The sequence below is a fragment of the Prunus mume genome, linkage group LG2 (assembly GCF_029339155.1).
Source record: "Prunus mume cultivar Tortuosa linkage group LG2, ASM2933915v1, whole genome shotgun sequence".
Taxonomy (NCBI): domain Eukaryota; kingdom Viridiplantae; phylum Streptophyta; class Magnoliopsida; order Rosales; family Rosaceae; genus Prunus; species Prunus mume.
In genome coordinates, this window is record NC_142699.1 from 15,112,959 (window position 1) to 15,128,565 (window position 15,607).

A 15,607-nucleotide genomic window follows, 5' to 3' on the forward strand; every position below is an offset into this window, starting at 1 on the left:
GCCAGCCCCTTTTGTCCCGGAGCGGAGGAGCACACACTATAAGTTTATACCATCTGGAATATGGAATATGGACCGAGTTATTGTCCCGCAAATACTAACCACAGTTAGGGCCCCGAGCCCAACCATGTGGAATATGGACATCTATATCTAGATGATGAGGGCTAGAATAATGCATTAAACTAGGAGTGGGCATCTCAACCCGAAAATCCGTATATTGACTGTATAGTACCGACAGTTTAGTTTGGTTTGGTATTGATCTGATTCGAAAAGTGTAGTTCGGTTAATAGGCAACGATATCTCATACTGCAAAAATCCATACAGAACCAAACAATATAAATAAATTATTATTTAAATATAAATACACCCAACATGACACCATAAAACATCTACAACTAATTATAAAAATGGAGTACCACACCGAAAAATAGAAAATAGCAATGTAGGATACTAGAAACACAAACAGACCCTACTTGTTTACAAAACATGGTCTAGTTGAATTTTACTACCATATTGTACTTCTGTTCTACAAGCTTGAATGAATATTGTTTTACCATGTTGTTCTATTGAATGAATATTTTTTTCTTGGGCTTGAGTTGGTTTTTTTCAACTAGCATTAGTAATAAATATTTTTATTCTTTTTTTTTTTTGGGGTTAAATGGTACTATCGGCCTATCGAACTAATCTGATTCGAAATTATGGTTAACCAATTGAATAGTTAAATGATTTAATGATTGGTTAACATAAGAGAAATTGGTCTACCAAAAAATTTGATACAATTAACCAAAAAGCTCTCTACAGTTCCGCGCCTACATTAGAGCTATTCCACCATGCAGCCCAGGAGGGGGAAAACAAAAATCTCGTTCGACCATGCGGCCCGGGCGGTGTGGGACCCACCAACCGGGCTGGCCCAAGGCAACTTCGCCTGTGTCCAAAACGCGGTGGAGGTGACGTCGACGGCGTCGGTGGCGTCGTCACGCGGTTTTCAAATTTTTAACGTTGGCGCGTGCAATGCACACGCCAACGTTAAAAATTTGAACTCGCGGCGCCGACGCCACGGGTGGAAGCCACGTGGCACTCCCCGCTCCGATTTGATTCCAAATGTTAATCCAACGATGGCGATTTTGGACAATAAAATTATGAAAAAATCGAAATTTTAAAAAAAATACTAAAAAATCCTAAAAAATTCTGATTTTTTTTCCTATAAATACCCTTCACTTTCAACACCAATTCTCATACATTTTATTCTACTTCTACAATTACTCAACATATTTTTCACTCTTCACTCAACATTTTCTTCACTCTTCACTCAACATTTTCATCTCTTTCACCTTGTAATTTTAGTTTTTATTTTTATGGCTTCTTCTATTGAAACCGGAGGGGCGTGGAGCACCATGGAAGATGTTTCTTTGTGTGAGGCTTGGCTCCGAGTTTGTCATTGTCCCTTGTCAGGCAATGAGATGAAATTTTTCCATATGTGGAAAAAAATTCATGCCGAATTTTGCGAAAAAATTCCGGACTCCACTCGTACGGAAATGGCATTGTCGAGTAGGTGGAAACTTCTCAACAAAGAGATGGCAAAATGGAGAGATGCCTTGGCAAAAGCGATGAACTTGTATAGAAGTTGGGAAAATCGTACTAACGAAGTAAGTATTTTGTCATTTTCGTAATCATTAAGTTTAATGTCCTAATATATATATATGTTGTTAATATTTATTGCATTGTCAATATTTTGTTAATATTTCTTGCATTTCAAATATTTTGTTAATATTTCTTGCATTTGAAATATTTTGTTAATATTTCTTGCATTTTCAATATGTTGTTAATATTTATTGCATTTCAAATATTTTGTTAATATTTCTTGCATTTTCAATATGTTGTTAATATTTATTGCATTTCCAATTGTTTCTTCATATTTCTTGCACTTCCAATTTATTTGTAAGGTTAATTGCATTTCCATTATTTTTATTTTGTTACTTGCATATCCAATATATTTTAAATAGTTATTGCATTTCCATTTTTTTGTTAAATAGCTCATTCAAGCACAGATGTGGTTCGGTGCAACCGGGGTGGCAAAAAAATTCACCCATCATGAATGTTGGGAGGTGGTGAAATCATGTAACGCTTCAATATTATTCCAACGGGTCCCGACGTTGTGTTAAACGAGACGCCTCTCCGTGATGCAACAACATCGATTCACCTCTCGATTCCCTATAAGTGAAGACTCACCCATCCAAAGGAACCGAGGCCCATTGGCGAAAGGCTGCGAAGGCAAAGAAAACGGGTAATTCAAGCAATCATAATTCAAAGTTTTGGAGGAATTTGTAAGGCAAAACGGCATAAGAATTAAATTGGAGCAAAAACGCCAAGATATGGAGGTGGCAATTCAAGCCGAGTGTGCACGAGAAAAGGAGTATTTGTGCAAAAAGATATGGAGAAGACGGATCGGGAAACTATGGCGATGGATACAAGCCATATGTCCCCTGATACAAAACAATATTGGAAGCTAGAACGAAGGGATGTTATGAGAAGAAGACTTTTCCAGGATGATGGGCCTAGCAACACGGATTGGTTAAATGATCAAAGCCATTAAATTAGTTGACATACCTTTTATGTATTTTTAATTTTCTTGTTTTCTATTAAAGTTGGTGTACTTCATGTTTTTTATTTTAGTAGTAGTAATTCTTAATGACTTGTATTGGATTTCTTTATTTAATAAACAAAGCCTTCAATAAAAGACAATTTTATTCAACATATTCCATACATCAAACACAACATAATTCAAATCAAAACAAAAACTACAAACAAGGCACAATAATAAATAAAAAAACAACACAACCAAACCATAAGCAATACTAAACAACACAACCAAAACATAAGGCCTAAAACATAACCAAAACATCTATGCTCCATCATTCATCTTCATTCTCTTTCACCGTCCATAAATGCTCTATCAAGTCAAGTTGACGGCTTTCATGAATATAGGAAGATTGCATCTCTGTATATCGATCTATCATCCGGGTCATCAAACGATCGTCCCTCACCAACGGTTCCGGCTCAAACGGTTCTCCATTTGGCCCCATGGGCCTTTCATAAATCCGGGTCAAGGCCGTGTTTATTGGATCCGTTCATAGACCTCTCCAGATCATAATCGTACTCATCCTCCACAATCATATTATGGAGGATGATGCAAGTCATCATAATGCTCGGAGGATCTCCTCATCAAACATACGAGCCGCACCTCGAACAATCAACCATCGAGCTTGAAGGATGCCAAAACACCTTTCGACATCTTTCCTGTGTCCTTCTTGATAAGTAGCAAATAATTTTTGCTTATGGGATCGGGATTCGAATGGATTTGACAAATGTGGTCCACCTTGGGTAGATACTGTCGCTAGATAATACCCCGTCTGGTAGATGTATTGTTGACTTCATAGGTAATATTGGGGCCTTGGCCGCTCAAAACATCGTTGAAGACCGGAGATTGACCCAGGACGTTGAGGTCATTTTGGGCTCCGGCAACTCCAAAGAAAGCATGCCAAACCCATGTGTCGAAGCCAGAACGGCTTCGGATGATACTTTTTGTGCCTTTCCTATTTCCGTAATCACCTTGCCAGGCAGTTGGGCAATTCTTCCATTGCCAATGCATGCAGTCGATGCTACCAATCATTCCTGGAAATCCTCGAGCTTCGCTTTTTGTAGAAACCGTTGGAGGTCCTCGAGTAGGTCTACGCAGTAGTCCCTAGTGTACTGAGTTTTCAACGCATCACAAAATCTTACCAAAGCCTCCAACGTAGTGGACTTCCCCATTCGGGCAACCTCATCCACGATCAGATGCTCCATACGCCAACATGCGTATAATAAGCTTTTTCTCCGCAGAAGGCCCAAAACCCCAGTAGCATCACACTTTTGAACAAAATATGCATCATAATTGCAAATATCATGCATGATTTTATTGAACAAGTGGGGTTGCATTCTAAATCGCCTTCGAAAATCAACATCATTGTACAAAGCGGTTGGGATAAAATAATCTTCCAAAAGATTCTTACCAGAATGCCTATGTCGTCACATTCCTGACGGCCGACTTGTGAACCACTGGCGACCTTGGTTCTCTTCCTCTTCCATTGTCACTGCTATGAGAACTTGTTCATCAACTTGCCTCTGCAACTCATTGATTTCATCGGCTCTACGGTTTCTCTCATTTCTTTCTCTCTCATGCCTTTCCAAGCATCTCCTATATTCTTCCATTGAGAATGAATGAAGTATGAATGCTAAACTCTAAGAAATGAAAATATTGAAAGATGTGGTGTTAGAGGTATGAGGTGAGCCTTTGGTTTTATAGAAAAATTTGGCAAGATAAAGATGCCACGTGATTTGATTGGATGAAAATCTTATCTGAAATTTGAAATTCATCCAAATTTGAACCTAATTTTATCCGAATTTGAATTTTGAAATTCATCCAAATTTGAACCCAAATGTATCGAAATTTGATTTTGAAATTCATCCAAAATTTGAATTTTGAAATTCATTCAAATTTGAACCCAAAAATTTATCTGAAATTTGAATTTTGAAATTCATCCAAATTTGAACCAAAAAATCTTATCAAATTTTATCGATTATGAATAGTCTTGACACATAGAACCGTAAATCTTATCCGAAAATATTATCCACATTAATTATTAAGGTAAATAAAATTGTGAATAAAACAAAAAATGAATAATCGCTTCTTAGAATGGGTGAAACACAAAATTGATTTTGCAACTACTATTCACGTGAATATTGGTAACTCCTTGCCATGGCAAAAATAGTTAAACATCTATTTTGTTTTACTTTTAAATTTTAAATTTTCAAATAATTTTATACCCGACATGTTTGAAAACTATGATCAATGGTAACACTAACCGGATGATGCATTATTTTTGTCAACAAGAAAGAACAATAATCTACAGCTGACAAACTTTGACGGCACCCAATTTTGTAAAAGACTTGGCCGACATGTGACGCCCACTGAGATAATCGGGTGGATCTTGGTAAGGGGCCTTTGGGCCCTCTGATGGCCTAAATTAAGTTCAGTTTGTCTTGTCTTGCGCAATACTACCACCAAAAAGGTTATAATAAGAGTTTAAAATGATGAGGTTATTTGAAAAGGTCAAATCTCATCATCAACAAATGTAAAGAAATCATGGAATATTTTGACGGTACCACTACTACTAACACAACTATGTTATTGGCACTCAAGCAAAGCAGCGAATGTTGGACGACTTTGCTTTCAGAGAGAGGGCCAATAACAGCAGCTTCTTATCTAAAAACCCAAACCATTCAAAAATTTCCACACAAAAGAAAAACAAAACCCAAAAAAAGAAACAGAGAAAACAGAGTAGCAGGGGACACATTAATTCTAAGTAAATTTTTTATTCAACTTCATGTATAATTAAGGTGACTCTTTCTCATAGTCACAGAAACAAGTAGTAGAAATTTTTGTAAAAATAATTTTGATGAGAAGGGAAGGGAACTAATAAGTCACACGGACTCCTTGGTATCTCAGAATCTCACCAATAAGCTCCCCTTTACCAGAGCCCACATACCTCCCGCAAATCTCACCATCTCTAATGAACAAGAAAGTAGGCACCTCCACCACCTCCATGTCCTTGAGGAACTGCAGGCAGCTATCATTCTCATCACCGTTCATTCTCGCGAACACCACCGTGTCTGACATCTTCCTCGACAGCTTCACCACCGTCGGATACACCTTCACACAGGGCCCACAGTGCTTGAGCCCCACATCAAGCACAATCAGCTTGTGGTCCACCTTATGCTCTGCAATCAACTTCTCCAAGTCCTCCCTCTGATGCAGTTGAACCACAGCAGAGTGGTTGTCCCCGTAATACAGCACATCTCCCCTAAGCCGATCTCCGTCTATTCCTTCCTCTTCGTGGATTTTCTCCATGCTTTTGTAGAAGCTGAAATGTGGGACTTTTTCAATTTTCTCTCTTCTGAAGAGCTCTCTGGTCTTTTCTGATTCGTCCCCCATTACCAGCAGGAACTCCACGTCATTGCAAGTACGGCTGAGGTCCACCATAAAAGGGTACATTTTTCTGCTCTGGGCGCTGTCGCTGACGGCAAATTCGACGACCACGAGCTTGTTTTTGGCTGTTTCAAGGGCATCGTCGAATTCCTGTATGCTGTGCACTTTCTGCACTCTTTCATCGCTTTCCACTTTCTTAGTGCCAGGGGCGGCTGTAGCCTTGGTAATAAAGCTATTGAAGTGGCTTTGGTTGGCTTCTAGGTTTGTCGACAGAGGTTTTTGTTTGTTGACCAAGCTTAAAAAGGAACAGTGCCGGTACAGACCACTGTTTTTTGGGATTGAAGATAGAGATGAAGGGGGTTTTGCTAAGAAACTTGCGAGTGTCGCCATTGAAACTTAACTGTCTAAGAGGGAAACGGGAGATTTGCTTATTCTAAGCTAGCTATGAATGAATCTACAGAAACTTACGGGGAGAGGGTGCCCTGAAATTATCTTCAAATCTCCAAGTGCCAAAACTTCCTTCACATCCACTCGTTTGCTTGTGGTTCATATTATCCACTGACCCCACCATACATATATATCTAAATGTAAGGCGTCTGGGTGTGGAGAGCATATTCATCTTTATTCCCTTCTAATCATACAGTACGGTAAAGCCCAAAATATTTTCTGTTGTTTTCAAATTAACAAGTACGCATGCATGCCCAAAAATGCAAAGTTGATCCACAAAGTTTGGGCTTCTACTTTTATACTTGATATGGGTTTTGGTGCTGCTAAAAAGTTGTTGACCCAAATTTGAAAATTAAACACTGCGACTAATTTAGTGGGAAAAAACTCGTATCGCAGTTATGATGCCTCGTTTAAGAATGGATCGAGATCCTCTGTTATGATTTTCTCCATCATAGACTCCCTGACTAGTCAACAATAGACAGGCCTGCCATAAGTATTGAGCCATTTGGATAGAATCACCTGATATTTTTCCCCTCGAACAAAGTAGCTACACACACGCAACTAGCACGAGAGTTTTGACAAGTCAAGAAACAAGAAAATAAATCTTCATGGCCACAACAAAATATCTTCTACTCAATATGATTTGGGAGAATGACGAACACGAAAAAACTCTGGAATGCGGAGATTTCTGGCCACAGGCTCAGTGATAACACGGATGCATACCGTTTTTTACTCCGTGTCCATAAAGGCCTGGAGACTATTTAATCAAAACAAGACCAATCGCCCTCAGCAATGTCTATTCCAGATTCAGAATGGAATTGGGCCCTGGAAAAATATCAAGTACATAATTCTAGAACAACCAGTAATTTCATATTTACACCATTGACATAATTAACTCTATTGGGGATCAAATTCCCTCCCCGCCCCTCCGGCTTACAAAAATACCCATAAAAAATTAATTTATGAATGAAAAAATAAAAGTTAGAAACTAAACATATAATACAAAAGTTTTGTTCTAGACACATTTTTTAATGTATTATTTAATTCAATACACGATATGATATGAGGAATATTATAAAATTTGGTAAGAGTTGTGAGGACGGACTTAACAATATATTGATATGAAAAATAAATAATATATATTCTAAATGAGACAAGTTGAGGTCATGAGGAGGAACTTAGCAATATATTCATATGAAAAATAATTAATATATATTCTAAATAGAGCGGATTCGGGTTGGGGATTAGAAACATCATAAACGAAAATTTTCCCAAACTCATCCTCGTATCCAATTTCTATTCTTCATACTTGACCCATTAGTGGACCGTTAGTATTCATAAGTTTTCAAGTTTTACGACACTCATGAATCTCGACAATTAAAAAAGTCATGAAGTACCCATAAAGGCAAAATAGCGCATAGCAATTCAAGTGCCAATTTAATAAATGAGAATACGCGTAGGCATTAATATGTATAATTTAGTTCATATTAATAATATTTATGAGATGAAGCCAAGAAGGAAGAACCATTCCGTTCACAGTCGTTTCATTAATTTATATAGAACTTACAAAAAGAATAAGTCATTCATAAGTGCAAATAAATACAGGGTGGCGGAAATTAAGAAGAGAATTTACAAATAAAAAAAGAGTGGGTTGGTGGTGGATGGATCTGGCAAATCATCGACAGAAAGCAGTGGGTGAGAGATCCAAACCCGGATGTGGACCCGTATGTCGCCATGTTTGTAGGCTAGGCGTAGTAAAATACCAAACATCGCGCATAAGATGACACACACACAAACAAAAAGCCAACACAGATTTGGCGGGATTCTGACTCTCTTATCAACTCTCTCTCTCTCTCTCTCTCTACTCTCACTGCTCAGCTCAGTCTCCAGACTTTCCTCCAGTGCTTGCCACCTAACCTAACACAAGTCACCCAGCTTAGCTCAGCTTAGCATCCTCCGCCTCATGCTTTTATTTATGTTATGTTTTCTCTCCTCACAAGCCCATGTGCTCCATCGTGTAACCCCGCACTGGGTCCCACAACACAATACACCTCGACAATGGATCCTTTCCTTGGTTTCCCCTGTTGTCACTTCCACCCTTTCCTCCCTGCACAGCAGTGGACCCTAATTATTTTTTAACTCGCTTCCCCTTCATTCACGGTGGACCTCTTCTCCTCAAATTTGTTTTGTAACAAATTTTACGAAATTCCTGATATGCTAATAAAATGTGGGCGAATTTAGAAAACGAATGCACATGTTGTGTGGTGCTGCCGATAATGCACATAATTCAAATTACCAAAAATTAAAAATTCAAGACAGTAACCAAACCCTACCAAGATGCAAATTTAAGATGCCAATCCAACCACGAAACTCAAATAATTCCAAATTAAAATACAAGAGAATAATAAATTAGCAGGTTAAGTAAATAAAAGGAAAACAAAACCTAGATTAGAAGGATAATTAAAACGAAGTAACAAGGAAAAAAAAAAAAACAAACAAACAACAAAAAGGGGCTAAGGTAAAATGGGAAGGGGAGTGGACCAGCGATACCGTCACAGGGTACAAGGAAACTAAGAAGATTTTGCTGTTTCCGGCTTCCGGCAGAGGATCATGTGCATCGGAGTGAAGATTCCGGACTCGCCGCCCCTGGTCAAATAGTCAGCGGTTTTGAACAGCATCTCGTGCACATCCACCGTGCCCTTGGGTGCAACTCCGATGGCTGCCAGCAGAGTCACCAGAATGTGGTTGCGCCAGTAGGCGATCCTGCCCATCTTCAACCGGGTCCACCACGGCTCCGCCGGCGGATTAGCCAGATCTCGCTCCTTCACCACCTCAAAGCCGACCTTCCTCGCCGTCTCCGCAATGTCCACGTAGCTCCTTAGGCCAGGCAAGGCGTCCCCTCTCTCAATCCCCTGAATGACCTCCACGTGTTCCGCGTCGTCTCCCTTGTACTTGTCTGTCGTTACCCACTCGTACGACACGTACAGAGATCCCGGCTTCAAAACCCTAAAGATCTCGGCGTACACCTCCTCCAGCTTCGGCGCGTGGCACGTCGCCTCGATCGAGTACGCGCCGTCGAAGCTGTTCTCCGGGAACGGCATCTCCAGGAAATTCCCACACACCACCTCGCACAGAGAGTCGAGGCCTGCCTTCTTGTTGTGCAGACGCGCGCGTTTCACCTGGTACTCGTTGATCGTGATCCCGACCACATTGGCACGAGAGTGAGCTGCGATGGCTCGCATGGGACCACCAACACCGCATCCGACGTCCAGAATTCGATCTCCGGGTTTGACGTCGATGAGATCGACGGCCATCTCCTCGTGGAGGCGCGTGGCGTCACGGTGGGACTTTCCGGGGAGGGAAGGGGAGAAGTGGAAGGACTGGCCCCATCCCCACTCGTAGATGTCGGTGACTAAATTGTAGAAGGTGTCCACAAAGTCGGGAACCTTCTCGGCGGTTTCGATCTCTTTGGGGCGGCGGAAGAAAGACCAGTACTTGTCGTAGTTGTCTTGGACTTTCTCTGCGGAGATGGAGCCGCCGGAGAGATCTACGGCGCGCTTGCCCTTTTGCTCGGCTGGGCCGAGAATGCAAACGAACCAGTAGAGCCCACCGGCTAGGAGGGCCCCAGTACAGAAGAGAGTGAGAGAGTCCATTGGAGTTTGGAAGAGAAACACAGAGAGAAAGAGAAGAGTGAAGGAAGGGAGAGAGGGAGAGACTAGTGGAAGAAAGGGAGAAGTGTTTGGTCTCCCCTATTAAATTCCTGTTTGGCAAAGCCACTAATTGGGTATTTAAGTTTTTTTATTACATCCAATATAATCTAATTGCACGCGCGTAGCTTCTGCGTGGATCCAGCTATCCATATTTTAACACGTGGATTCAGAAGAGGACAAAAGGCATGCGCTCCAGATACACTTCAAACTTTGTGTTTATTACGGCTCTACCCAGGTATTTCCCGCTGTAAATAGAACGAATATCTAGGGGTTGATATAGGAGAGAAAATGGTTGTATTTTTGTTGACAACTGTGTTTTTATTATTTTATATTTAAGATGATATGGGTAATTACTAATTAGGGTAATTTTTATTGAGGTTTTTCGAGGGCGGGGGGGATTTATTTTCTTTTTTAAATATCTAACTTGATTTGTTTCAGTTATTTCTTAGTACTATAAATAACGTTGATGTAAGTGAAGTTAGTGGAGGAATAACGTTATCAAATGCTAACAATAACATCAACAATGAACGTCTTTTAATGGTAACTAATACGTAATAGAGTCATCAACATCACTCAAAAAGAAGAAAAAACCTAGTCCTCATTATAAACAACATGGATTTAAGGAAATTATTAGTGAGAAATAAAAAGGAATCCGCAAGTAACAAGAGTCTCCTCATAAGTCATAAATCATAATGAATTTCCTAAAAGAGACCCTGAGCTTTGCTTACTGACAATAACAAATGCTCACATTTATGAATTGGTGAGCATCAGTGATCATGTGGTAAACCTGAACGCATTAGTTATCAAATGCTCTTTTTAAAAAAAATATTTCTCTCTCCTTTGGTTTTTTCCAAAATGTCCTTACAGAGAGTTTCGGTTGATGAATTTTTCAAATAAGTTTATTTGAGAGGCATTTTTTAGGGTCCAATCCGTATTGTATTTTATTAATCCAAACCATCTATTTTGTAGATACTCATTCAAATATTATCTCTAACAAAAATTACTTAAATCCGATATCATTTTACCACTCAATTGAATTATTGAAATTTTAGTAAAGTACCGCGTTTATTGATTATATATGACACAATTAGATATCAAAACGGTTTTCAATTTGTCTAATTTTTTGTAAGGATGATCTATAAATGAAGACCTAAAAAATAGATGATTTGAATCATTAAAAAAAATTCATAAAGTACCCTAAAGAATATCCCTTAAATAAAATTATTTAAAAAATATCTCAATAGAAAGTCACTATATATATACATAAACTATCTGTCTCATAATTATTTAAGCACTATTGTATGGCTCATGCTCGGATATATTTCATTCATTGCATCCAAGAATATGATGCATTGTGTATATTTTATTTTCTCTTGTGTTGTGCAGCTGCAGCTTGACATGTTTATATTTTATATACTTTTATAATATTTATTTATATGAAAAGCATGATAGCGTAATAAGTATCCGATATTCTTGTGTGCTGATGTAGTGGAGAGCTGGAAAATCCAAAACGGAAATGGGATGGCTGCTCCTAGATCCAATCCTGACTTGAAGATCAGAGAGCTGAGAGCATGTTTTCCCTTTTTTTTTTCTTTTTCTTTGAAAAATAATAATTTCTAATTGGTTTAATGCCTTAATGCGTTGGCCTAAAATTTATAATTGAGTTATTGACCAGGTTAACAAAATTTCTAATTGCGTTATATGCTATTCCCATTGCATGAGAGTTTTTTTTCCACATTTTAACAAAACTGTCCTTTATTTAGACGAAATCAAAATAATCCCTCTGTTATTTTTTTTTTGGGTACTCAATCTCATTTCTTCATAAAACAAATCTCATATAAATAGAAGAAAACGAATGACTAAATGGCAAACACTAGCATAACTAGGTAGAGGGCTACCATGGACTCTAGCCCAACTAGTCTTTTCTTATTAAAGTAAAATATATTACATGTATTTTAATGTTATTCAGTGAAATTTTTTTTATGTCTAAATCCTAAAAAACCTAAAAATTTAGTAGCCCACTCAAATATAGTCTTGTAATCCATTGTACACTCAATTTTGTAGGCCTATAATCATGTTATATTTAATTTGTTTGCTCAATTAATAAACATAATCTCTTAATAAACACATGATTATAACTCTCAACATTTTACTATTTTATTCAAATGTATACTTTTATTTATAAAAAAACTATAAAAACAGTAAGTACCCAAACAAAGCTAATAGTTTTAGCTAGTCCACCAGTTAAAAAATTCATAGTTCCGTCCTAGATCTCTTTTTAAACACCAGCAGCAGAAACAAAGAAACCCTTATTCTTTTATTTATTATTTATATATTTGTTCTGGGATGAAAGTGGTTTGCAAGCGTATCTCTGGCCTTGTTCACATTGTTCATATAAAGAGAATGAGTCACAATAAAAATCTAAAATGAAAATATTGAAAATACAATATTACACGACCAGATGGCAACTCCACGTGATGACTTGTAAACTTTAGGGCAATGAGTGAGTCAGTGATGATATTAAATCTTGCAAGTTGCACGTCTCTTGCGATACTTTCTTTCTAAAAAATAAAAATAAAAATAAAAACACAGAAGGCGCGCCATAGCGAATAGAGACAGGTCCAGAATCGCCAGATGGAGGATGGTCTATAATCTTTAATCTTGAATTTTGTGTGTTGTTTGATATACAAGTACATAGATGGTGGACCAGATGGTAGCGAGCCAATCACGTGGAAGCTTCTTTATCAACAGTCACACCACGGACTTTGCAGATTTTTTTTCTTATAATATTTTCTGATTCCGGAAAAACAAGTCCAAAAGTTGCTTTTGGATCTGTAAATATCTATCTGTGTTTTCTTTTTCTTTTCAGAATATTCCCTTTTGGTGTTGCTCTGCTCTCTTTCCAATTTCCCTTCATTTTGTTTAACTTTAAGTTTAACCACGGTTGCATTGCATTATTCTTTTTCATTATTTAATCATAATTGCGGCATTGATTTGCGTAAATTACACAAGCTATCAAGCCTAAATGGTGAATAATAATCTCATCTTTTCTTATTTCCAGTGGCACAACACAACCTTTCTTTCCATGATTAAAGAAAAGCAAATTATATATATATATATATATTTATTTATTTAAAACAAGTCTTAAAAATGATCTTGGATCACAGGCTTTGGATTCGACCCCAACCCGAAGCTTCGTAGAAGGGCCATCCCATAAAATCCAGCCCGTGAAGGTTAACAATAGCTCAAGTAAACGCCCAACAAAAGATATGACACAGCCCAAAAGAGATCCTGGAGGTGTCAAATTCACCTTGTCACCTTGTCATCTTTGATTTGATACAACGTATTTCCGTTCATTGGGCCCCTCACCCTCATCCTCAGTGCGCTGCATACTCCAGTTCCAGTTCCAGTACAGTACAGTACAGTACAACAGGGAGGGAGGGAGGGAGGGATGCACATGCAGCACAAACATACAGAGAGATACAGTACAAAGAAGATGAAATAAAAGTTATATCGAATCCCAAGCTAACCAACAAAACTCATCAATGAAAACTAAATAGATAGATACTGCAGCAAGTAGAAAGAGTCAAACAAAGTAAGGGGAAAAATTCAGATATTCTCGTATATATTTTTTTTTAATATGAAGGTATTTATACAGGTGTAAAGATGTGTTAACCTTAAATAAAATAAATAAAATATATAAAATATATAAATTACAATAGAAAATAAATATAAATTATAATAGGAAATAAATCTTAATTATAATATGACTAGATAAATAGTAAGTAACTAAAATCCTAACATAGTAAGGAACCAAAATCCTAACTAAGTAAAGACTACACATTGTCACATCTCGGATCGGCTCCACCGTATTTGCCTTTGGGCCTCCCCTACGCAGCTCATTCAACCTATCTCAAAAATGCTCTGCTAGATGGAGGTGGGTATGCACATATAAAGCACATCCCCCCTTTCCGTTGGTCGATGTGGGATGTTACACACCAATTGTAGAGAAGGTCTTTTAGTCAACCACGAGTGAAACAAGTGACAAACTAAAGCAAAGTTTGCAGCGGAAACACAAGAGTAAACCATAAGGCACATATCGAACACGAAACCCCGTGAGCACGGCAATAGGTAAGGCGAACACGAAAAATAGGGCACATAGCATAACACGAAACCCCGTGAGCGCGACAATTGGTAAGGTAGAACACGAAAAATAAGGCACATAGCGAACACAAAAACACGTGAGCACGACAATAGGTAAGGCAGAATCGAAACCATGTGAGCACGGTAATAGATAAGGCGAATCTGAAACCACGAACACGAAACCCTATGAGTACAACGAGGTAATGCAGAACACAATCTCTGTGAGCACGGTAGTAGATAAGGCGAACACGAAGCCCTGTGAGTACGGGAGTAGATAAGGCAAAACATAGACACGAAGGTAGTAAGGTATGCGGCAACACGGTAGCAAGATAGATAGCGGCGGTGGGCTAGGATTATAGGCTAGGTGTATAGTGCAACAAAAATAGGTAGTGTTTAGGGTTAAGGTAGAGACGAATCAAAACACAGCAACATCAACGGTGACAGTGAGCGGCAACCGCAACAATAAATTCTTCCATATAAACTTGAGTTAATTAACGTAGACACAACTTCTCTTCACTCATCCTCTCCCCCTGAAGAGAAGGGGTCGTCGGAGTCAAGAAATAAGCAACATTTTAGAGGGTATACATTAAAGTAATGTGGATATATCAATAAACATATCCATTTCACTCCCCCTCCCCCCTGAAGAAGAGGGGAGAAGAACACTTAAATTTCAAAAGAACGCAAGCACATGTCACAAGAGAACCTGGCTCTGATACAAAGTCAAACAAAGTAAGGGAAGAAATTTAGATATTCTCATATTATTATTCTTCTCCAATATGGAGGTATTTATACAAGTGCAAAGATGTGTTAACCCTAAATAAAATAGAAAATATATCTAAATTACAATAGAAAATAAATATAAATTATAATATGAAATAAATCTCAATTATAATATGACTAGATAAATAGTAAGTAACTAAAATCCTAACATAGTAAGGAACTAAAATCCTAACTAAGTAAGGACTCGCCAACAGAAAGCGCATGAGGGAGGGAGTAGATGAGACTTGCAAGCGTCAAAGCGTAACAGCATTCTAAATGGGACCTATACGTAATATTAATACATAGTTAAGTTTAGCATCAAGGAAGGAGGAGTAAGTGTAGCAGTTTAAACCTTGTCCTTCCTTTGCATCAACTTAGAAGCTACGCATCCTTTTGCTTCACCTTCGCATTTTGTTGCTTTTTGGCAATTAACTTTTGGCACGACATTTTGAACATAAAGGGATGCCTCAAATTGTGACCGCCATCCGCTATATAGCAAAAATTTGAGGACAAGGTGTACGACAGA

The 15,607-nt window shown here is 38.2% G+C and overlaps 2 protein-coding genes across 2 annotated transcripts; both read right to left on the reverse strand.

Annotated features, from left to right (window-relative positions):
- Nucleotides 1-5,393: 5,393 nt before the first annotated feature.
- On the reverse strand, nucleotides 5,394-6,580 carry CDSP32 (chloroplastic drought-induced stress protein of 32 kD). Its single transcript, XM_008222980.3, has one exon. The coding sequence runs from the start codon at nucleotides 6,410-6,412 to the stop codon at nucleotides 5,510-5,512; it is 903 nt and encodes a 300-aa protein (XP_008221202.1). The 5' UTR covers nucleotides 6,413-6,580; the 3' UTR covers nucleotides 5,394-5,509.
- A 2,233-nt stretch (nucleotides 6,581-8,813) lies between these two features.
- On the reverse strand, nucleotides 8,814-10,296 carry SMT3 (sterol methyltransferase 3). Its single transcript, XM_008222979.3, has one exon. The coding sequence runs from the start codon at nucleotides 10,120-10,122 to the stop codon at nucleotides 9,040-9,042; it is 1,083 nt and encodes a 360-aa protein (XP_008221201.1). The 5' UTR covers nucleotides 10,123-10,296; the 3' UTR covers nucleotides 8,814-9,039.
- Between the last annotated feature and the right edge of the window lie 5,311 nt (nucleotides 10,297-15,607).